This window comes from Camelus dromedarius, chromosome X (genome assembly GCF_036321535.1).
Source record: "Camelus dromedarius isolate mCamDro1 chromosome X, mCamDro1.pat, whole genome shotgun sequence".
NCBI classification, from domain to species: Eukaryota; Metazoa; Chordata; class Mammalia; order Artiodactyla; family Camelidae; genus Camelus; species Camelus dromedarius.
Genome location: NC_087472.1, coordinates 98,185,799 through 98,208,519, shown reverse-complemented (window position 1 = coordinate 98,208,519; position 22,721 = coordinate 98,185,799). Strand labels below are relative to the sequence as shown.

Sequence of the window (22,721 nt, the reverse complement as noted above, 5' to 3'; positions counted from 1 at the left end):
CCATTTCTGTTCGGATGGCAGGTGCTGTGGATCTCAGCCCCAGTGTGCATCTCCCCCTTCCTTCTACACGGGTTTAACTACTTCCACATGTGTTGGCTCACCCATCTCTCTTCCTGTTCTCTCTGGAAGGTTCTAATAGAAGACTGTATTCCAGTCCTGAAGAGGTACGCCAAAGAAGGGAGAGAGTTTGATTATGTGATTAATGATTTGACAGCTGTTCCAATCTCCACATCTCCAGAAGAAGGTAGATTCTGTTTTGTTTTTTTTTTGTTTTCAACCAAGGTAACGTTGATGGAAATGTTTTTCTTGGCACCATATGAGAAGGAAAGGATCTTAAGAGATTATCTAGTGAAGTTCCTTCATTTATTAAAGGTAGTTAAACTGAGGCCCAGTGTGGAAAGATAACTGGATGTGGCTTTGGTCAAATCCTGTTCTGCCACTAAATGAACAAAATTAACTTAGTCATTTAAAGCAAACATGAAATAAAATGATTCATAATCATACCATTGAGGCATTAGCTTGTTTGATCGTTGATTTACATAATCTAATTTTTTTTACCTTATACTGGGACAATCTGGTGACCTTTCTAAGCAACACCAGGCACAATTCCCCTTCTCAAGCCATACACTCGAAATCACTGCATGCTTAGGATTTCCATGTTAATGTTTTTTTATTACCTGGTCTGCCTGCTGAGTTGCCAGACTTGGGTCCACACCTCATGACCCTTGCTGACCCTTGGGATTTCTCTCTCAGGATGCTGCTGCTTTCCCCCTTACTTAAAGCTGTTGTCTTTCAGATTTCAACCACTGCCTTTGTGTCAAATCTTGCTGGGTATTGTGAGAACAGTGCCACGTACACGCACGTTTGCTTTTGACTTTGCCTGTACATGCATGTATGTGCACGTGTGTGCAGAACACAGAATATATGACGGTACCTTACCATCCACGAATAAGCTCTCGAATATTAGATCTTAAGTGCATGACTATTTTTTTGTATTGTTGAGTATTCATGTGAATGTTGGACTTTAGATGTTTCTGAGGCATGAAAAACCTACGTTTATAAAACAAATTTTTTTTTTTAACATCCAGATTCCACATGGGAGTTTCTCAGACTGATTCTTGACCTCTCAATGAAAGTATTGAAACAGAATGGGAAATATTTTACACAGGTAAAGACTACTTAACTGTTTTTCCCCCAAACTCAAAGATAATTTTGTATTTTGTGTTTCAGACAACCAAAATACCTAGAGAGACATTGACATGAAGACTAAGTGGTAGCACTAACTCTAGTTAACTTGGAGATGAAGGTTAAAAGGAAGGAGGTACAGTATGTGACGGCTATGTGCTCTGACAATGTAGAGGTGGCTCAACTACTACAAATAACGGTGGGCGGGAGAGAATGGGACAAGCATATGCAAACATCTTTATGCATTTTCAGTAATCATATTGGAGGTGATGGTATTAGTATTGTTATTCAGAGGTGGTTGTATTTGTCATGTGGCATACAGCAATTGAGCAGTTATGCAATATTTTAATTCCGTCATGCCCAGCATTCTCAATATGAAAGAAGGTAGTTGAAGATGTAGTATAGAAGTGGATAAATAAAGCCCTATTGTACCGGGGGGGAAAAAGAGATTTTGTATTTTGAAATTTGAATGCGTATTGTTGAAATTTAGGTTTGTTAAGGATAGAACAGCATAATTGGATTATATTCTCTCAAGCACTGAGTTTGTAAATCGCTGACATGTTATCTTTCGGGAATTAATGGGTTCTGTTGTGTCCTGTTACGCAGCTGCCCCGATTTATCAGCCTTGGGCTTGGGCTGTAGTATGAGCTGCTGCCACCAGATGGAGACAGAGATTGTGTGTTCCCCCCCCCCCCCCCCCATCCTCTAGGAGATTCTTAATGGAAAAGCCATCAACAAAAATTTCGTAAACTGCTTTGGCTGTAGTATGAGCTGCTGCCACCAGATGGAAGCGGATTGTGTTTTCGTCATTTTCTACAGGATTCTTAACTTTAAAAGAAAGGTTGAAGTTAGTGTTTCTCCTACTGAAGTTAGTGTGTCTCCTACTGAAGTCCTTAACATTTTGAAAAGGACAGCAAAAGCAGCTAATTGATGATTCATTCTCTTTATTGGGTACAAAGACCCCTTGATCCATAAGCAGAAGAGAAGCATTTACTTAGTATTGCCCTCTGGTCCCTGTAATTCTTAAGCATTTTCAGGAGACTCCTACATCCCCCCCGCCTTTTTTTTTTTTTTTTTTTTAAAGCACTGGTATATTTAAAAGTCAAGAACTGCTAGAGAGAGCCTAACCTTATTCTCTTGAGGAGGCATTTTTAAGCAGACCCTCGACAGCTGATGAGATCTAAGATAATCCTGAAAGCAACTTGGCAACTCTGAGAGACACCTTGATTTAGTGTCTAGCCCAGCCTGTTTTCTTCCTCCTCCCCCTGCACGTAAGCCCCCCCAACACGTGGCAGATTTTCGTAGACCTCACACTTGGTGACAGTGTTGGGAAGCTTTGAGAAGAGGCAACTGTCTATGAACGGATTTTTTTTTTTAAACCCCTGATGTTTTGAAATTTGAAACACATTCTAGAACTGACTGTTTAAAAGCAGGTATCTGTGAAGCATGGGCTCCATCTCACCTGCTGCTTGTTTTTGCAGTTTTCTTGGCACACAGCCACGTCCGTTCGTCACAGCAGCTCTGGCTGCATTCGCGCTCCAGCAGCAGCTTGGAATACCTGTGATGAACAACAGGACCTGCAAAGCCTAAAATGTTTTCTGTCTGGTCCTTGACAAAAGTTTGCTGACCCCTGCTTTACAGGAAATCTACAGTGAAACCTGTTCAAAGTCGTCTTATTCTTGTAAAAGCAACCCAAATTCAGTGAATTAGGTTTTTCATGAGTGGATATTTCTCAGTCAGAGCATATATTGACAGAATTTAGTTCTTTTTATGTTCCTGCCAATAGAAAGACATCTCAAGGAACTTAACTGGAGGGAGAATGAGGCTCTGGGGTCTTTAATCCAAAAAGGCTGAAAAAGTTGGGATCTACTGCAGACCAGTCAGTTTGTAGAAGACAACAGGTGCAATTAGGAAGAAAGTGTGACTATTATCTTTTGTTGTGACTATTTGCCTGGTAGACTGCTTTCCTGGGGGATTGGCTTTCTCAGTATGGACTAGTCATGGAAATGCTTGCTTGACAATTGACCACTGCCCATTTGTAATTATAATGATCGAGGTTTTGATAACTTCCCCTTGCCAACCAACTTTTACCAAAAATGCCATTAAATACTCAGGGCTGTGCTGGTTTCTAAGAATTGTCCAAAAGATGTATTAGGACTTGTTTCCTGTCCCTCTGTTCATAACACTTGGAAACTCAAGGCGATCCTATTTTATGATACCCAGGAATCCCACTGGACCTTGGGTTGTTGAATGTGTCATGCAGACTGGGGGCGTAGGCCTTTGAAGAAGCAGTAGTCAAGTCAGGAGCACAGTGTGGTTTGACTTGGGATGTACTGATGTCATTGCCACAGTGTAATGTTTTCTTATGCTGCCACATGGTATGCTCAGGAGATGGCCTGGATTCACAACCGCCCTCTTCCCTGAGCCTGTAGCTTAAGAATGGAATAAGGTTAAAGATGGGATGAAAATGTTGGACCTCTTACTTGGTGACAGACAAAAGCTAAATGTTCCTGCCTAAAATTGCTTGCATTACAGTGGTGAATTCCTGGTGTCGCTGGTGTCACTGTGGCTACCTGCAGACAGCCTTGTCAAGGGGCCACAAAACTAGGAAAAGTGTACTGGAGTGTGGGGGTGCAGCCACCTCTGGCAGGTTGGCCAAGGCAATTTGAATCTGGGGAAGAATTGCTTTTAGGGATGAGGAGGCAGATCCTGTGGCTTGGCCTCCCTCCGCCTTTTACCCTACTCCCCATTAAAAACAAAACCAAAACTAAGTTATTTGAAAGTACAAAAATATGTATGTGACATTCATGTGACATTCATGTAACTTATGATACAAAAATACTAACCGCTCACCCCCTGCAGACCTGGACAGTACCAGTACCCCTGACATGTCTACCTCCCCCCCGATCTCTTGACCACCTTCGGGAGTAACTCATCTTTAGTGTTATTTCTTTTTCTATTGTTCTGTGCTGTTCTTCATAGATGTTTCACGTATGTGTGGTTTACTAACTCATCGTAGTATTTAATTTTGCTTGCTTTTGAACTTGATAAAGATGGTGTTACTAAGGATATATTCTTCCAGAGCTGTGCTGTTTTTTTTGTTTTTGTTTTCTTTAATATTACAGAAATCACACAAGCTGTTTAAAAGGTACAATACTGAAATCTATAAAGTAAAAAAGCAAATGTCACCCACAGGTAACTTGGGGCAAGGAGAACCTTCTAGGACAGAAACTACTGTATTGGGATTTACCCACTAGGGGTGCCCGTATCTTGCCACATTATTCCCTTCCTCTCATCCTTAATAGATTAATTATTTTCTATTAGATTTTTGTTCTGCATCTCCCATGTGCCTTAAGAACAATGTAGTTTCATTTAAATACCCAGGACAGTGAAATGTATCATGTTACTTTTTTTGGATAGGTATCTGTGTTTTTTCTTTTTCTTTTTTAAACTGCTTTATGACAGTGTTGGGGAAAAACAAATTGAAACTAACCTATTTCCTTACCACATTCTTTATTAGGCAGTCTTCCCATATACCTTCTGTAAAGAGAGAGCGTGGTGTCAACTTTAAGATGGCAAGGAAAATCTTAAACTGTGAACCTTGGTGGCATTCCCATTCTATAGCTTCCCTAGGAGTGAGGTGTTCTAAAAACAACCAGGCAGTGTTTTCTATTTGTGAATCTTAAATTACACATGTGGTGTTTATATACTCTCGTGGTGAACTTGATGTTGAAACCAAATTATATGCTGGTGAAGGGCACTTTGGCCAAATCCCACTGCAGGACCCTAGATGATGGGTTACTAAACAGGCTGGCACTGAAGGATGACAACATGCTGAGCGAATGTGCTAAGTTAAAACCGCCAAGGCCAGCTCTCGGAATAGTTCTGTCTACCCACTTGCCCGTGGCTGGCTGGCTGGTTGGTTTGGAAATGCCATCCTGAGGAATGCTTACATCACAGGCTACTTTATTTGTGAATAATTTTCATCTTACACATTGTACTTGGTTATTTTGAGGCATACTGATAGTGAAGGTCTTATGAAGGAATGGGATCAGCACATATATTCAGTATTCTTCCAAATGTTAACTTCAGAGGTTAAAAGGAAATAGGTAATATTAAAATACCCATCATGTTTTCTAAATCCATTATGAAAAGCCCTTGGGGGAAAATTGTGCTCAAATGATAAGCCCTAGCCCAGACCTACTGAATGAAAATCTGCATTTTAACAAAGCCCCCGCTATGATTCATATGCACATTAAAGATTGGGAATCACTGCTCTAGACCTAGGCAGATACTGTGTTTGTTCAGCAGCTCTACTGTGTCTTGGTCAGCATCTGATTCTCTTCATCTTTTATTTTTATTTTTTTATGGTCATAGTGGCTTTTGCAGCTCCAAATAACACATCTAAGTTATAGGCTGGAAGAAAGTTGAAGGAGCAGGGTCACTCTGTTTATACTTGATTGTCCTGAACCAAATATCACTTATGTGGAACCTAAAAAATAATACAAACGAATTTATATACAAAACAGAAGCAGACTCATAGACATAAAATTATGGTTACCAAAGGAGAAGAGAGAAGGGGAAGGATAAATTAGGAGTATTGGATTAACAGAGACAAACTATACATAAAATAGATAAGCAACAAGGATTTACTGTACAGTGCAGGGAAATATATTCAATTTTTATAATAACCTATAATGGAAAATAATCTGAAAAATATGTATATAATTGAATCACTTCGCTGTACACCTGAAACTAACACAATACTGTAAATCAAGTATACTTCAGCTTAAAAAAAAAACTTTGCTGGCAGAATTCCACTGTCTCATTGACCACCCTTAGGTGCTGGGGAGGCAAAAACAAACAAACAAAAAAACTGACAAGAAAGGGAAAAAAGAACCATGAAGTCAAGAGAAAATGTTTGACAAAGACTAGAACTGGGGAATATCCTTAGTGTATATATCCTGAACAGACTTTTGTTCTCTTATACCTTAAAATAAATCACAGGTTTAGGGGAAAGCACAGGGGGTATGAATATAGTTCTGTGTCAATGTCTTAGACTCTTAGGAGGGTCATAGTTTAAGCCATTCTGGAAATCCAGAACATTATCTTTTTGATACTTCATTCTCAACACAGTGGTGACTATTGGGAAAACTTATTTTGAATGGGTTATGTGTATGAATCTTTGCTAATTGCATGGTGTTGATATAATGACTGTGTCACTAATGAGAAATTGGTCTCACTGCTTTCTATTGCTTCATACTCTAATAATTTGAAAATGGCTCGGTAAATGAGGTAGAAAGATAATGACCTAATGGATCTATAAATAGAACTCAGTGCAATTTGTGAAAGTACTAAAGCCTTATCTCATTTTCAGAGATGAACTTTTATCTAAAGCTATAATTGTTCTCATTTATTGGAGACCTTAAAATGAGTGGGACCCTCAGAAGGACTTACGAATCCTATTGTTTGCTTCTCTCTCTCTGATTTAGGGGAACTGTGTCAATTTGACGGAAGCCCTGTCACTCTATGAAGAACAGCTGGGGCGCCTGTATTGTCCTGTGGAATTCTCGAAGGAGATTGTCTGTGTCCCTTCATACTTGGAATTATATCCTTTGACCATATCATTCTGTTGCCAAATCAGAACATCCATATAAATCCCATGCCTATTTAACATTTTAAACAAACAGAATTAGTTCTGTAGTATATAAGACCCTGGTTTTCAGACTTGGCTGCACATTGGAATCCCTGGAAGCTTTAAAAAAAATACTGATTCCTGGTCCCACCCTCAGATTGTGGAGAGCGGCCTGCCACAACTTCCCAGGTCGTTTTAACGATCTGGCCCCACAGATTCTCACAGGCAGTCCCCAGAACTACGGCATCACCTGGGAACTGTTGAGACCTGCAAATTCTCCAGCCCTACCCTAGGCTGCTGCCCAGTTAGAAACACTGGAGGGCGGGGCTGGGACCTGTCTCCAGCAGCCTGCCCAGGGATTGATGTGTGAGGTTCAGCCCTAAAACACCACCCTGGCTGTAGCAGGCTGACTGGAGAAGCTCATTCTACTTTCATATGAAAATTATCCTACTTTAATATTCGTTTCTACACTTCACTTGATTCTGGCTTGCGGTAGAGACAGAGCTAAAAATAATGCTAAGGATCGCCAAGTTAATGTTGAGGTTCTCCATTAGTTCACTTAGTAAAGTAGGTCCAGAGAGATAAGGGAAGAACCCAGAGAAGAACCAAATGAGAGCATTGTCATTGGAAATTTATAGTGCATTTCCTCCTAAAAAATGGACTGGAGTCTGTAGACCAAAGCCTCCTTACTGGAGGTGGCAGGGTCCAGCTTCCTGTGACAGCAGCTTTCATTCTCCAGGGAGACCCTGTGACTGCTGCTGGCTGCCAGTGAGGCCCCAACCTGGGAGCCTGAGCTCTGTGACCGAGGCTGGGGGGTGGGTGGCAGCTGGCTAGGCTCCTCGCGGCCTGTGGACCTCCACCTTCGTCAGGGTTCCTCCCCAGAGCGCTTGTTACAGTCAGGTCTTGGTTGATAACAATGTTGAAAGTCTTTAGAAATCAGGTGATAGCATTTGGAGAAAAGGCTTCCACCCTCCGGCTCCCCTCCTCTTACTCTCCATGCTTCCCCCTTTTTTTCCTCCTCCTCACTCCCTTGCCTTCTCCCACATCCCCCTTTTTTCCTCCCATCCCCCCTACACCCTACCTTTCGCCTCCCTCTTGTCTTTGTCTCCCCACTCCCCAACCAATATGATTCCTGAAACCATTTTAGAGTCCTTGGAAGCAGTCGTGTGACCTGAGAGAATATTTCTGTCCCTTTAACCTTTTCTCTGCTCTCCCCCCCTCACCCAGTGTCACAGGTGGTAGGCGGCCTGGCTGCAAAGTGGCCTTGTTTAAGGGGCCTTCGTTCTCATTACCACAGTGCTGTAAGCACTGAAGCTTTCATCCATCTTCCAATTTGTAGGTCAGTAAACAAATTTTAAGTGATGCCTGTTCTTCCTTGAATTACCTCTTATTCCTTGACTCCCTGGCCAGGTGGGTATTTTACACTGTTTGGAAGAAAGCTAAACCTTGAAAATCAATTTCCCCTAATCGTGTGTGCTGCAAATAGCCTTCCTGACCCTTCATATGTGACATCGAAACGAGTCAGGCAATTGATTATGAATTCCTTCAAGTTTCTTTTTTAATTATTTTTTTAATTTAAAAATCAAATGGAAAATGTATATTTTGATGAACTAGGGTGTTATTTTTTTGAAAGTCAGCTGAAGGATGATTAGACAGCACAGTGAAGGCTGCTAAATGCACTGAACCCCTAGAATGTGATTTTTGTTATTTTTTTTCTGTGTGGGCTTTTTTTGTTTTGGTAGACTTTGAATTGGGTTGTTTGGAGGGATAAACATTGTTTTCTTCTGGAGGGAAGTTCTTGATGGAGTTTCTCCCCCCCCCCCCAAATTGATACAGATATTAAAATCTGGTGCTTATAAGAAAAGACTTAAAAAAATGAATAGCAATGCTTCGATTAAAATTAAAATGAGAAATTTCGTGTGTCTGTTGTTTTATTTCGGCCAGGTCCCCTCTTTCTCACTTCTGATCTCACAAAATAAAAGTGTCTCCTGGTCTTTTTTTAGTTCTATCACTCGGTGCCATTTATCTCTTTATAATAGGATGGCCTTGGGGCCTTTTTTGAACTGTAGTAATGACTTCATTTAGCACTGTGGTAAATGATAAACAACCTATTGCATCTACCAGCTCTTCATTATAGAATGGACCTGAGGATAGGAAAGGATTTGGCCTTACTGTAAACTTGAAAATCAAAAGCTTATTTCTCTTCCCACTCTTACCGGCGTATTAGATGTAAAGATAAAGATTGCTTTGAGCTGCTGCTGTGAAATTTTTTTGAGAAGTTTTTTGGATGATAGATGTTCATGTGTGGAGAGGCCCACAACCACAAGGGCAACTTAAACTCACCTAAGGAGGCGCATGTAACAGCTTGGTGGTGTGTTTCTGGGTGCACAGTCCACATCAAAGGTGAGGTTATATTGACTTGGATTGTTAGAAATCACTGGGTTATGCTGTTATTTTATAAAAGGTTTATGCTTTATCAATGGAATGATTTCATTTATGGTGAATTTGCAGTGAGCAAAACATGAAAAATGAAATAGCCAATGTCTGTTTTGAGATAAAATTAGTGTCAGCCTGGAGCACTTCCTCCTGAGAGAGGTTCATGGTGTGTAACATTCTTTAAAAAATAAATGTATGCCTGCTTTTTCTTCTTTATTGGTTTGGCACGGGAGAAGAAACAATAACTAATAAAAGGAGAGTCATGTCGGAACTAGATTGGCTTTCAGCAAATATTTTTCTTGCACATAGAGGTGTTAAAAACAGCATTGGAAGTCCTACTCACCCCCTCAGACTCCTCTAGAATGCTTTTTAAAGTCTCTCTATACTGTGTAAGATTAAAAATGATGGTACTGTTGTAATGTTAGAACACAGTTTTAGGTAAATAGAATTGTTTTTTTTTTCCATTTTAGAAAATAAACCAAGTATATCTGCTATCTGGATATGTTGTTGTTAATATGTGGCATAACTTTATATTTGAAGGCTAGCTTGAGTCTGAGGCTAAATCTGCTGGTGAATTTGGTGACACACAGGTCCTGCCAAAAGCTGAGGGTTAGAAATGAAATGTATCAGATTGGGCCAGGTGGTGGAAGACATCTCCAGGAGAGAATAAGGTATGTAGTATGTGAGGAAGAAGGGAAAGAAACACATTTTTGACTTTGAGTGATAATGGTGAATTCTGACCCAGTTCATTTCTTTGTATTGGAGAAAGGATGTCTGATTGTTTTAAACATCTTTGTAATTGTTTTAAAAGAAAAGCATGCAAATTGAACCCTTGATAACTAAAACCAACCTCTACTTTTGCTGCATTTTAAGGAAATGTTATAAGATCTAAGCACTGTTATATTACTTTAATGGCTGTAGTGTTATTTAGTGTTGTAGTCTCCTTTATAATCTAAAATAGAATATACTGTAGTATATAGCTGCTTTTTAATTAAAGACAAGACAAATGTGGCTGTAGTTTAAATTCTATTCACATCAGCAGGTATCAAGTATTCATTTATTTAAAAAAAGGAAGAAAGAAATGCTGCTTTCTCCTGAAAATGTGATTGAATATTTAAAAACATTGATTGATGGTGATCTGCCTGGGCTGGAGGAGGCTGGGCTCACGCTGTTTCTGTTGGGCAAAATTAAAATGCTGCTACTTCCTGTGCAGTTGAATAGTCCCTTGCTTAACTATTGCTTATGTCAGAGTGTGTGTTCATCTCAATTGATCAATTTCATTCTTTTACCATGACTCCTGGGATAGGGCGAAGGAAGTGTGTGTGTAGGGCGTGATGTGATGTATCCTTGGCCTTTGCCCAAGACTAGAGCAGTGCTACTCGAAGTCCTTCAACCAGCTCTTTATTTTCTAAGCACTTTGTTCTGTTTGCTTTGGCTGAAGCTTTTCATCCCCAGCAAGACTCCCTCAGTGAAGGAAGCAGTATGTTGGTCTACACTGCAGCACACACTCCTTACCTGTCTTGGAACAGCACCATGTGAGTAGCACTGTTCTCCAGGCTGGTTGGGCAGCGTTATTTGACATGAGCTGCTATGAGGCCCCAAAGAAACACTTAAGCTCCTTCTATTTCACCCTGTTGCTGCGTGCCTTTATACCACGTCATCTTTTACATCACTGTGCTTTGGGTTAATACACAACTTGCCTTTACATTCTCTTGCTTAGTCTTAAAATAGCTTTGTGAATTGGAGGTTAACATCCCTGAGTAGGCCAGCTGTCAAAATCTGAAATGTGCCCAGGGATCTCGTGGCTAATAACAATCTGAATTTGCTGTAAGAAAGCCCCTGTCCGGGTCCTTAACCTTTTTAGTACCATGGACTCCTTTGGCCGCCTGGTGAAACCTGTGAGCCCCTCCTCAGAAACATGTTTTTAAATACCTTATAATCATATCTGCTTTACGTAACAAGTTACATTGTTTTTCAAAGACTTCAGGTTTAATATTTGTGCTTTAATAACTTGCTATACAACTGGATCTAGTTGTGGGTCAAATACAATTCTGAAGCATAATGACTATAAACAAGATCTGTAGCAACTGAAATATGGCAAGAATGCATGTGACTTCTCGTTAACAAAGTCATAGGTACTGCCAGTGCTAACATGGTATGTCACCTACACTCATGCTTAAAGGAAATGCTGGATTTCAGTTAGAGGCTAGTGAAAATAAAGCTACATAGGTTTTTCCTATCCAAGTTTAGGGCCACAAAGAATTCTGTCCATAGATGTCAGGTTACGGACCCCTGACCTACAGTTTTTGCTTCCATCGTTTCATTGTATTTAGATGGTGGGGAAGGGAGGCTGGGTCCCTTCACTCTGCTGTCAATCTCAAACCATTACTGGCAGATCAGTTCTACTCGGCCAGAACCATTTAAAATCTCAGTTACCTAGCGCAGTCATTCCACTGATTTCAGGCTTTACTTGTTATTTCAAAAATGAGAAATAGAACATGGGTGAGAAATAGCCCAGTACTTTTGGAAAGCTATTTGAATACTCTCGGATGTGATTTCCCTGGGAAATCAGATGATAAATGTGGCTGGACAGGTATGCGTATCCCTGTATTTGGGGGTCCCAGCGATGCCCTGGCCAGCTAATTAATAAAGACCTCATCTGTGGGTGGCAGCCAATCACATGGTGGTCATTTCAGTGAGTGCTTCCTTTAAGGTGAAGTTTTAGGGAACAAGGCCCTCTCTGTGCAACAATGCATGGTAATAGAATAAAAGAGTCAGGAGCTCTCCTGGGTGAAGCAAGCCAAACAAGCCAGGTCTGTTTTGACAGAAGCCCTCCAAGATCCAGAGGGAGGACTGGGGGGATGCCCCCCCCCATTGCCTAGAGATGAAAGGCCAGGACTGCACATGGCGAGGCGCTGTTTTCTGTAGATGTGGGTTGTGTTACTGGAGTTAACTTGGTAGAGATCATTCCTGGTTCCGCCTATTGGAAAATCCTTTTTTCTTGTCCTAGTTCTGAAATACTCTTCACTTAGTGGTAGATGATGATGCTGGTAACTCAGGTTCTCAGTAAGTGATTCTGACAGCTCTAAGTTCATTGCAAAGGGACAGATATGCTCCTTAGACTCCATGCTGTGTCCTCTGCTTTCAGACAACCCTGCCTTGCCTGCTTCCAGTTGTCTAAGTTGAATATGATACATAAAATTACCCGTCTGTCCTTCCTCCTAGGGCTTAGGGAGCTTCAGATCCTGTGTGTTCATCCTGTGGTCCCTTCACACTCAGTGTTTCTGTTTTTTTTCTTCTTAGTCTTATTAGTCTTTATCCCTTATCTATTGGCCATAGATGGTTAAATGTTTCATGTCTGAAGAGACAGTGTGTCCTGCTGGGAGAGGACATGTGAGTGTGGTTTCTGGCTCTGCCATGTGAGAGCTGGAGGCCTTTTACGGAAGTATGGGGGTGGGGAAGCCAGCCCTTCAGCCCAAGTTCAGTTGACTGATGGCTGGAATGGAAGCTCCAAGGGCTGTCACTCGGTATCTCTTGCTCAGGCTGGTCTGGTGCTCTGTGCACGTAGTTAAAGTGCACTCTTTCTGTAGTAAAAGGGAACTCTTTGAATTTGCCAGGTGGAACCTAAAAGAAACAGGCCAGTGTGAGGAAATGATGCAGGGTTGGGAATGTTCAAGAAGAAAAGCAGTGGGGGAGGGCAGAGCTCAGTGGCAGAGGACCTGCTTAGTGGGCATGAGGCCTGGGTTCAGTCCTCAGTGCCTCTGTTAAAAAGTAAATAAATAAAAACCTAATTATCACCCTCCCCCCAAAAATTAAAGAGCATTTTTTTACATCACAAAAGAAGAAAAGCAGCCAACGATGGGATGCTAAAGGGAGAAGCCATGGGATGCTAAAGGGAGAAGCCGCTGGGGCTTCAGGCATCGAGGGAGCGAGTCCACCCGCCCTGCCCTGTCCTGCTGCGCAGGTGAGAGCGCTGTGCTGGTGAAGGGGGTCCTTTCACCAGGGCCTTGTCTTACGGGCTCTTTCTGGGTACCCCCAAAGGCTGAAGAGGAGCAGAAACTCAGGAAGGTGTGCAGCATTCAGCCTGGAAAACCGAAATGGTGTGTGGGATCTGCGGCCATTTGGGTGTCAGCCATTGCTGTGAGTCTTCTTCATGTTTGTTTGTGCCCCACTGTCAACTATGTCTTTTTTTGGTGGGGGGAGGGAGGTAATTAGGTTTATTTACTTATTTTTTTAACGGAGGCACGGGGGATAACTGTCATTCTTGAACGTCTCTGCCCTTGGTGACGCCCTACCCACTGGCTGGAATCCTTACACCAACCTCCACTTTGGTCTGGATCAGCCTACGGGGGGCTGTGTCTTGGGTTACGGTGCCAGTTCCTGGAGGCCAGGCGGCAAGGCCACGACACTGATCCTGTCCGCTTGTGCTTAGTTTGAACCAGCCCTTGGTTCCCACTAGGTAAATCCAGAAGGGTTTGTGCCCTAAAAGAAAAGGATAATAAATTATAAACCATCAAAAAAATTGGAAGTCATGAGATTGTATGGGAAATAAATACATAAGTAAGTGGAGGACACGAATATACAAATAGGTGAGACCCTTACTATAGAAAGCTCAGTGCCAACCAGTTAAGGGGAGGGAGCTGAAAAACTAGCATTTTGTAATCACAGTGGAGACTGAATCAGGCAAGAGTCATCCACTGATGTAAATAAAATCTTGGGGTAAATTGTCAAGGAGCATATTTGTGTGGTTTTTCAAGTGTCACCAACACATTGCTTATGAGTTATATAGCAGATTCCTGTTTCCACTTGAAAAATTAGCAAAAACTTAGTTCTTGAAAAAAACACGAATTTACCAGGCCACAAGTCTGAAATAAGTCTTCCAGGGCTCAGGTCAGGGTGTTGGCAGGGCTGGTTCCTTCTGGAGGCTCTAGGGGAGAATCTGTTTCTTGCCTTTTCTAGTTTCTAGAGGCATTCTTTGGCGTCTGGGCCCTTCAGTCTCACAGTCGGCAGCATAGCACCTTCAGATCTCTTTCTCTTGTCACGTTACCTTCTCTTTCTGACTCTCTCTGCATCCCTGTCAAGGCAAAGTCCCTTTTGCAACATAAGGTAACATAAATTTCTTGGATTAGGATGTCAGCATCTGTAGGGGTCATTATTCAGCTTACCACGTGTTGCTTCTGTGGAGAAATGGAACAACACTTTGACAAAGTGATGAAAATCAACCAGGGTCCGTAGCCACCTGTGCAGTGCTAGGCTGAGGCTGTTACCTGAATGAGCATGAGGGAACATTAGACCCAAAATGAGAAACATACTATTTTTAAAAGGTCTGTATTCTTTAAAAGTACTAATGTCAAAAAAAAGGCTGTGAAGAGGTTTCCAGATTAAAGGAGGCTAAAGAGACAAGACAACTAAATGCAGTATCTGACCCCACACTGGCTCCCATATTGGAGGACAGATCCTTTAAAGGGCATTATTGCATAGAAAAACAAATTGCTATATGCATGGTAGTTTTGATAAAGTACTGTATCAATATTAGCAAGTTCTTATTGCAGCTTTTCTCTACGCTTGGAACTATTTCCAAGTAAAACGTTAAACAGTAAGAAAAAATAAGGGAGGAATTCTCATGGCACAATTGGGCTCGCCTCTGCCTGTGGGACATGAGAGCAAGATTTGTGGACATAGGATCAGAAACCTAAGAGTAATGAGGCTCAAGGGGCCAGGGAAGTGCCCGCATGAGCACATGCTGCTTTTAAGATCTAGTTTAGGACACAATAAGTGTGATGCTCCTGAGGCAGCAGCAGTTCTCTTGGCTAAATGATATCTTGTGGGCTTTCTGATGGCCACACAAAGAAAAAACCATACCTGTGAGGTCTCCCACCGGAGATCCCTAAGGCCAAGGGCAGTGGTGTGCCGGCGGTCGTATTGTCTACCGTGGGTCCGTCTAAATGGAGATGCTGGTGAGAATGGAGGACGATGTAGCTGTTGGCTCCCTGTCTGCACTCGAGTTCTTGCGGGTCCCACTGACTTAGAGACAAAAGGCCCCCTGGCAAAGATCTTGCTCCAAAGACCCCCCACTGTTTCTTTGCTGTTAAATGTTCCTGAGCTTCTGCTAAGACACTGCAGGGCTGAAGGGTTTTCTGTTTTTCTTTCCCCGTGTATATGGCAGAAGAGGAGAATGCAGAGTGAGAGTTGGTCTGAAGCCTTCTTTTTACTTACGGCAAAAAGCCCTGTTTTGTAACATGTTAAATTTGAAAACAGGGTCACGTTAAAAAGCTATTCAATTAGTTTTAGGAGAAAACTTGCTGAAGGCTTAAAAGATTCATCTGGAACAGTAGTTGTCCTGCTATTTAGAAATAGGAATAGAAAAACTAGGGCAGTGCTTCTCAAACTTGAGTGCGTATAAGGAGTACCAGAGGGTCTCCTTAAAATACAGTCTGATTCAGGAGGTCTGGAGCAGGGTCTGGAGTCTGCATTTCTCACAGTCTAATCAGCGGATGCTGCCGGTCTGCGGACCACACTTTGAGCGTCTCTGGGCTAGAAGGCTGGTAAGAGGAAGGTCAGGTAGGTGGCTTTGCAGAAAAAAAACCACAGAAAGCCATTGCATGAACCACTGGGAACTGAAATGTTTTTAAATATCAGCATTGTTACAGGTGGCCTGAGAGCAATAGGTGTTGCCACAGTAATTGCTACAGTGAGTTCCTGTTTGACTTCCGAGGGTTAGGGTTGTTCTCATGTATTTTGTTACAAAGGCAATTAGATAAACCATCTAGGGCTCGATTTTAACCTCTCAGTACTCCCCAAAGGGCATTTATACCCCCAGCATTTGAAAAATTACAAAACTGGCAGTGGATGGAGGCCAATTAGTGGAGACCCTGTGCAGACAGTGCAGACAGTAAGTTGTCCTCATAATTCTGAAAGCATGTTTACCCGGTTCAGTGTGCAGACATTGCCCTGACAGCTAGGAGGTTCTGAACACAAGGATAAAGGATTCTCCTTTTTATTCAACTAAACATTCAACTTCCTGAAGCCTGGATTGTGCTTTGATTTTATGGGTTTAGGTAAGTTTGTTTATTTTTGTGGAGAGTAGAACCAGAACAAATTTTAATTCGTGCTTGGGTCTTTTGCAAGTTTATTCAAAATACAAAGAAGAATAAGGAGGAAGGAGTAGAGGTCACATGATTCAGTCCTGACGTTGTATTAGAACAGCTCTCAGTAGCATATCTTGGCCACTTTTGCCGCAGCCTCTGCTTAGAGGGTCCTAGAAGACAGTGTTGGGTATTCAGGGCAATGTGTAGAGCAAAGAACACGTGGGCGGCCTCTTATGCAGCAAAGAAAAATAAGCAGAAAACACCGGCCCAGAGCAACAGGACACTGTGAGGGCTGCTGGAAATAGAAGCATGAAGGCGAGTCAGTGTAGATGTACTAAGATAAAGGCTATGAAGAAAGTACACATGTGTCATTTAAGGGAGGAGTAGAGATGAAGGTGATTTACTGCAAGTGCTTTAAACATTTATGAGAAGATAGCAACACCTAATATGGTTGACCCTTGAATAACCCTGGGGTTAGGGGTGCTGACCTCCCACACAGTTGAAAATCCAAGTATGACTTTACACTCCGCCCTCAGTATCTGCAGCTCCACATCCTCGGATTCAGCTAACCCTGGTGGATAATGTGGTATTTACCACTGAAAAAATTCTGCTGGTAAGTGGACCCAGGGAGTTCAAAGATGTTGTTCCAGAGTCAGCTGTTCTATTTCTCTGCTCTACAGCTATCTAGAGATAAACTCTTAGGTTTTCCATTAACCTAAAGGCCATCAGGCCCATCCAGTCTTATTTCTCCCCCACCAGAAAGACATCTGGGATGGTGTTATGGGTTGAATTGTGTCCCCCACAAAAGATGTTGAAGTCCTAACCTTCAGTACTTGTAAATGTGGCCTTATTTGGAAATAGGGTCTTTGCAGATGATCAGGATGAGGTCATTAGGGTAGGCCCTTATCCAAATGACTGGTATCCTTATAAAAGGGAAATTTGGACCTAGAAACACGTATGATGTGAAGACACAGGGAGAACACCATTCTACAGGCCAAGGAATGCCTAAGGAGAAAGGCATGGAACCAGTTCTCCCCACTGCCCTCAGAAGGAACCGAACCTGCCAAGCTCTTAATTTCTGACATCTGGCCTCTAGAACTGTGAGACAGTACATTGTTTAGGTCACCCAGTTTGTAGTACTTTGTTACGTTAGCCCTGGGAAACTAATACAGATGGTCTTCAAAATATGGCAGATGGAGGAGGGCTTATGTATTAGTCAGCTATTACTGCAATAACAGTGCATAACAAGCAAACTTGAAATTTCAACAGCTTACAGCAGCAAGTGTGGATTTCTCTCTAACCCATCTGTGGGTTGGCTAGGGTTCAGCTGATCTAGCCTGGGCTCTGCTGTCAGCTGTGAGTTGAGTCAAGTCTATTCCACCTGTCTCTCCTCCTCCTTGGACCAGTACCTACCTGAGACATGTTCTGGTGAAAGACGGAAGTGCAGGAGGGCAAGCACGATGATGCAGGCAACTTTTCCACCTCTGTACCACATCTGTCACTGTCCCATTGGTCAAAGCACATTGCATGGCCAAGGCCAAGGCTGAGAGGCAAGGAAGTCTGCTCTGTCAACCCCAAAGCCATGACCACGAAATGAATGACAGGGGAGTGAAAAATTGAGAACAGTAACTCAATCTACCATATTTGACTTCTGAATGTAACGTAAAATCCAAGGAGTGGTAATGCCCCCTGTTCAGAATTCATGGTGTTGAAGGAAAGGGGAAAATGTCTTATTCAGCCATAGCACAGATGGTCCACCTTGACTCTGACAAACATGTGAAGACTGAATCTTACAGCTCTGGACGGCACTTTGAGGGAAGCAGGCAACAGATGACCTCTTATTAGCAAAGAGATAGTAAAATCTTTGAAGGAAATAACCAAAAGCACTAACAGGTACATCATGAGTAAAATAATACCATGAATTTCACAGACACCCTACATTGGTGTGAGGTGCCAAAGTCTGTGGCTTCCTGGAAGGAACATTGTTCTGGAAACTTAGGAAAGGTGCCATTTGGTGAACATATTTTCTTAGTAATTAGGGAGCCCGAAACACAAGACTGAATTGTATTTGCTCCTTGGACATGGAAGTCACGAGTTCCAAGCATTCTTCTCTCCACTCCTTACTTTTAGTAACATCAAGACTGGCTTGAGAGGAATGGGAGAAAATTTTTGCAAGTGAAACCGACAAAGGCTTGATCTCCAGAATATATAAGCAGCTCATACGACTCAATAAGAAAAAAATAAACAACCCAATCCAAAAATGGGCAGAAGACCTAAACAAGCAATTCTCCAAAGAAGACATACAAATGATCAAAAAGCACATGAAAAAATGCTCAATATCACTAGTTGTCAGAGAAATGCAAATCAAAACTACAGTGAGGTTATCACCTCACACCAGTCAGAATGGCCGTCATTCAAAAATCCACAAATGACAAATGCTGGAGAGGCTGTGGAGAAAGGGGAACCCTCCTACACTGCTGGTGGGAATGCAGTTTGGTGCAGCCACTATGGAAAACAGTGTGGAGATTCCTCAAAAGACTAGGAATAGACTTACCCTATGACCCAGGAATCCCACTCCTGGGCTTGTATCCAGAAGGAAATCTACTTCAGGATGACACCTGCACCCCAATGTTCATAGCAGCACTATTTACAATAGCCAAAACATGGAAACAGCCTAAATGTCCATCAACAGGTGACTGGATAAAGAAGAGGTGGTATATTTATACAATGGAATACTACTCAGCCATAAAAACCGACAACATAATGCCATTTGCAGCAACATGGATGCCCCTGGAGAATGTCGTTCTAAGTGAAGTAAGCCAGAAAGAGAAAGAAAAATACCATATGAGATCGCTGATATGTGGAATCTAAAAAACAAAAACAAAAACAAACAAACAAACAAAAACAAAGCGTAAATAAAGGACAGAAATAGACTCAGACAGAGAATACAGACTGGTGGTTATCAGGGGGGTGGAGGGTGGGAAGGGATAGACTGGGATTTCAAAATTGTAGAATAGATAAACAAGATTACACTGTATAGCACAGGGAAATATACACAAAATGTTATGGTAACTCACAGAGAAAAAAATGTGACAATGAGTGTGTATATGTCCATGAATGACTGAAAAATTGTGCTGAACACTGGAATTTGACACAACATTGTAAAATGATTATAAATCAATGAAAAATGTTAAAAAAAAAAAAAAAAAAAAAGACTGGCTTGAGAAACCACCCTGAATTTCCAAAGAGAAAGTCAGTAGTGCTTCACACGTATTAAGTGTTGTTACAGTTTACTCATCACATTTAGGACAAGCAGTGCCGACTCCTGCAAAAACAATTTACTCATGGGATATGCAGGATGTAAAAGTGGGCCCAGACAACTGGATTCAGTCGTATCCTGGCTCTAGGGCCTTGGCCCTCTGTACATCTGTACAATAGGGATGATAATGGCTCCTCTGTCTTACTCCTTTGGGCTGCCATAATAATACCATAGACTGGGTGGCTTATAAATAGAAATTTCTTTCTCATACTTCTAGGGTCTGGGAAGTCCAAGATGTTACACCAGCAGATTTGGCATCTGACAGCTGTCTTCTTTCTGGGCCCTCAATGGCAGATGGGTCAAGGGGGCTCTCTAGAGTCTCTTTTCTAAGGGCACTAATCCTATTCATGCGGGCTTCACCCTCATGACCTCGTCACCTCCTAGGGGCCCCACCTGCCAATATGGTCTCATTGGGGGTTAGGATTTCAACATACAAACTTGGTGGCCACGTAAACATTCAATTTGTAGCAACCTCCTTCTGGATCGTGTCAGGATCAAATGAAAAAAATCTATGCTTAGAGCTGTGCCTGGCAGAGTAAGTGCTCAAATGTTAACTTTTTTTTTTTTTAACATTTTTTATTGATTTATAATCATTTTACAATGTTGTGTCAAATTCCAGTGTTCAGCATCAAATGTTAACTCTTATTATTTACCAGCAAGTATCAGCTTTCAACAATGAGTTATACAAAATCAGAATTTATACTAATGCAGTCAAACGTCCTGCTGTGTTAAGCTACTGCTGCTTTTAAAAGAAATTAAGTGGTGGAATCTTCCCACATGTTTGCTTCTCCAGGCTTCAACTTTTTTAGATGTCACCAAATTGCTTCTAAACTGGGGTACCAGTTATGATCAGGGCATGAGAGTTGAAGTTGCTGCATTGCTAACACTGGGCCTTGTTAGACTTTGAAATGTTTGCCAATCTGGAGGTGTGAAATGGTAATTTCTTGTGGTTTAAATTTTTATTCACCTGATTATTAATGAGGTTGGGCCCATTTTTATAAGTTCATTGGTCAGCCAATGTTCCTCTTTGGAAAAATGCCTGTCTTCTGTCCATTTGGCTTTTGGGCTTTTATTTTCTTATTGATATACTGTATTTACATCTTCAGGATAATAGTCCTGTGCTGCTTATATAGTTACAAGTATCTACTCCCAATCTACGCTTGTGAAATCTTTTTAAGATGCACTTCGTTTTTTGGTTTTTTTTTTTTTTTTTAATTTTTTGGTGGGAGGTAATTAGATTTTTATTTATTTTAATGGAGGTACTGGGGATTGAACCCAGGACCTTGCGCATGCTAGGCACACACTCTACCACTGATCTATACCCACCCCCTGCACATTGTTTTAATTACATTTTATACTCATCAGGAGACTAGTTTTGGCTATGCTTTGTCTTTTCATTTATTAATGATATTTTTGATGCACAGGAATTTTTTATTTTAATGTAGTCAGATTTGTCAGTCTGCTTCCTTTATGATTTCTGTTTATTGTGTTTTATTTTAGAAACCTTTCCCTGGCCTGATTTTCACACACACACACAGACACAATTCCTGCCCCCCCGCCCAGTATTTTACACTTGTGCTTTTCATAACTAGGTCTGTCTTTTTTTTTTTTTTTAACTTTTTTTATTGATTTATAATCATTTTACAATGTTGTGTCAAATTCCAGTGTAGAGCACAATTTTTCAGTTATACATGAACATGTATATATTCATTGTCACATTTTTTTCTCCATGGGCTACCATAAGATCTTGTGTATATTTCCCTGTGCTATACAGTATAATCTTGTTTATCTATTCTACAATTTTGAAATCCCAGTCTGTCTCTTCATAGCTAGGTCTTTCATGATCTGGCATTTCATGATCCCACTCCTTTTTTTGGTAGGCTGTGAGGAGGATTTTTTGTCTTTGTTTTTGGTGTGCTATGAATTGTGAGGGTATTTATTTCCGTGGTGATCATCACTTGTCCCAATACCCTTGATCAAATTGTCCATTCATTCCCCAATGATTTGAAATGCATTTGTTGTCCTACATTAAGTTATTCATTTATTCATGGGCCTGTTTCTGGGTCTAACGGTGTTTTTGGACTTTGAGAAAGTGATAGTTGGGGCTATGCCAAAAATGTACTTTAAAAAGATACACAGATGGCCATAGAATGCCAATGGATTATATTTTATTCTAGAATATTACAGAAAGGAAAAATATGTTGATCACAGTCTAGATGAAATTTTTCCTGATGGCCCACTATATAATTTATTTTTAAACATTAAATTTAAACATTTAACAGCTAAGTTATGTACGATTGGTTCTCATAGGCTAACTAACTGCATTGTAACAAATTACCGAAGGTGCTCTGAATAAAATATTTTACCAAATGTGGTAGTTATACCTGAGATTATTAAGTTTGTGGACAAAACACTTCAGCATATGAAATCCACCAAAAAAAAAATAATAGTAAAACTGTATCTTGGGAACAATTCAGATGCTAGTAAAATGCACTAAGCCAGGACCCACCTTAACAAAGAAACATGACTTGGTTAGTAATGATCACAAAATTCTGCTTAGCTGAGCACAAAACCCACATGGTTATCTGTCTTTATTCATGCTTTATAACCCTTCTATTCCCCAAAGTGATCAGAGGCCTCGCACAGTGTTAAGACACTTAGAAGAGGAGAGCTGAACGGAGAGGAGAGGAAAGGCGTCAGCTGCTATATTGTGTTGGTTACTTATTCCAGTGCCAGAGTGATTCCCTTTGAAGCATTTCCAGAATCTGATGTCTTTTCAATTTCACCTCTAAAAAATAACCTTGGATTAAGTGCAACGTTGTACAGTTTCTCAAATCATAGCCAAAGCTAGTCTCCTGATGGTTGTAAAATGTAATTAAAACAAAGTGCATCTTAAAAAAGATCTCACAAGGGCATGCCTCGTCAGTCCTGTCTTTGCCACTAAGTTCTGGGAGTTCTCTGTATGTCATTCCCTATCTGGTGGGATTTGAATGAAATCAACCAGATTTCATTCTGGATCTTCTATCTAGACTTTCTAATTTTTAGAGTCTACACTTCA

The 22,721-nt window shown here is 41.3% G+C and overlaps 1 protein-coding gene across 1 annotated transcript in view; it reads left to right on the top strand.

The window, feature by feature from the left end:
• Nucleotides 1–8,733, top strand: part of SMS (spermine synthase) — a 41,018-nt gene extending 32,285 nt beyond the window's left edge. The window contains exons 8-11 of the mRNA XM_064483324.1: nucleotides 130–244; nucleotides 1,089–1,168; nucleotides 6,678–6,793; nucleotides 8,231–8,733. Coding sequence (XP_064339394.1) covers nucleotides 130–244; nucleotides 1,089–1,168; nucleotides 6,678–6,793; nucleotides 8,231–8,270 — 351 coding nt within the window. The 3' untranslated portion in view covers nucleotides 8,271–8,733. The remainder of the gene's footprint in view (nucleotides 1–129; nucleotides 245–1,088; nucleotides 1,169–6,677; nucleotides 6,794–8,230) is intronic.
• The last annotated feature ends 13,988 nt before the right edge of the window (nucleotides 8,734–22,721 follow it).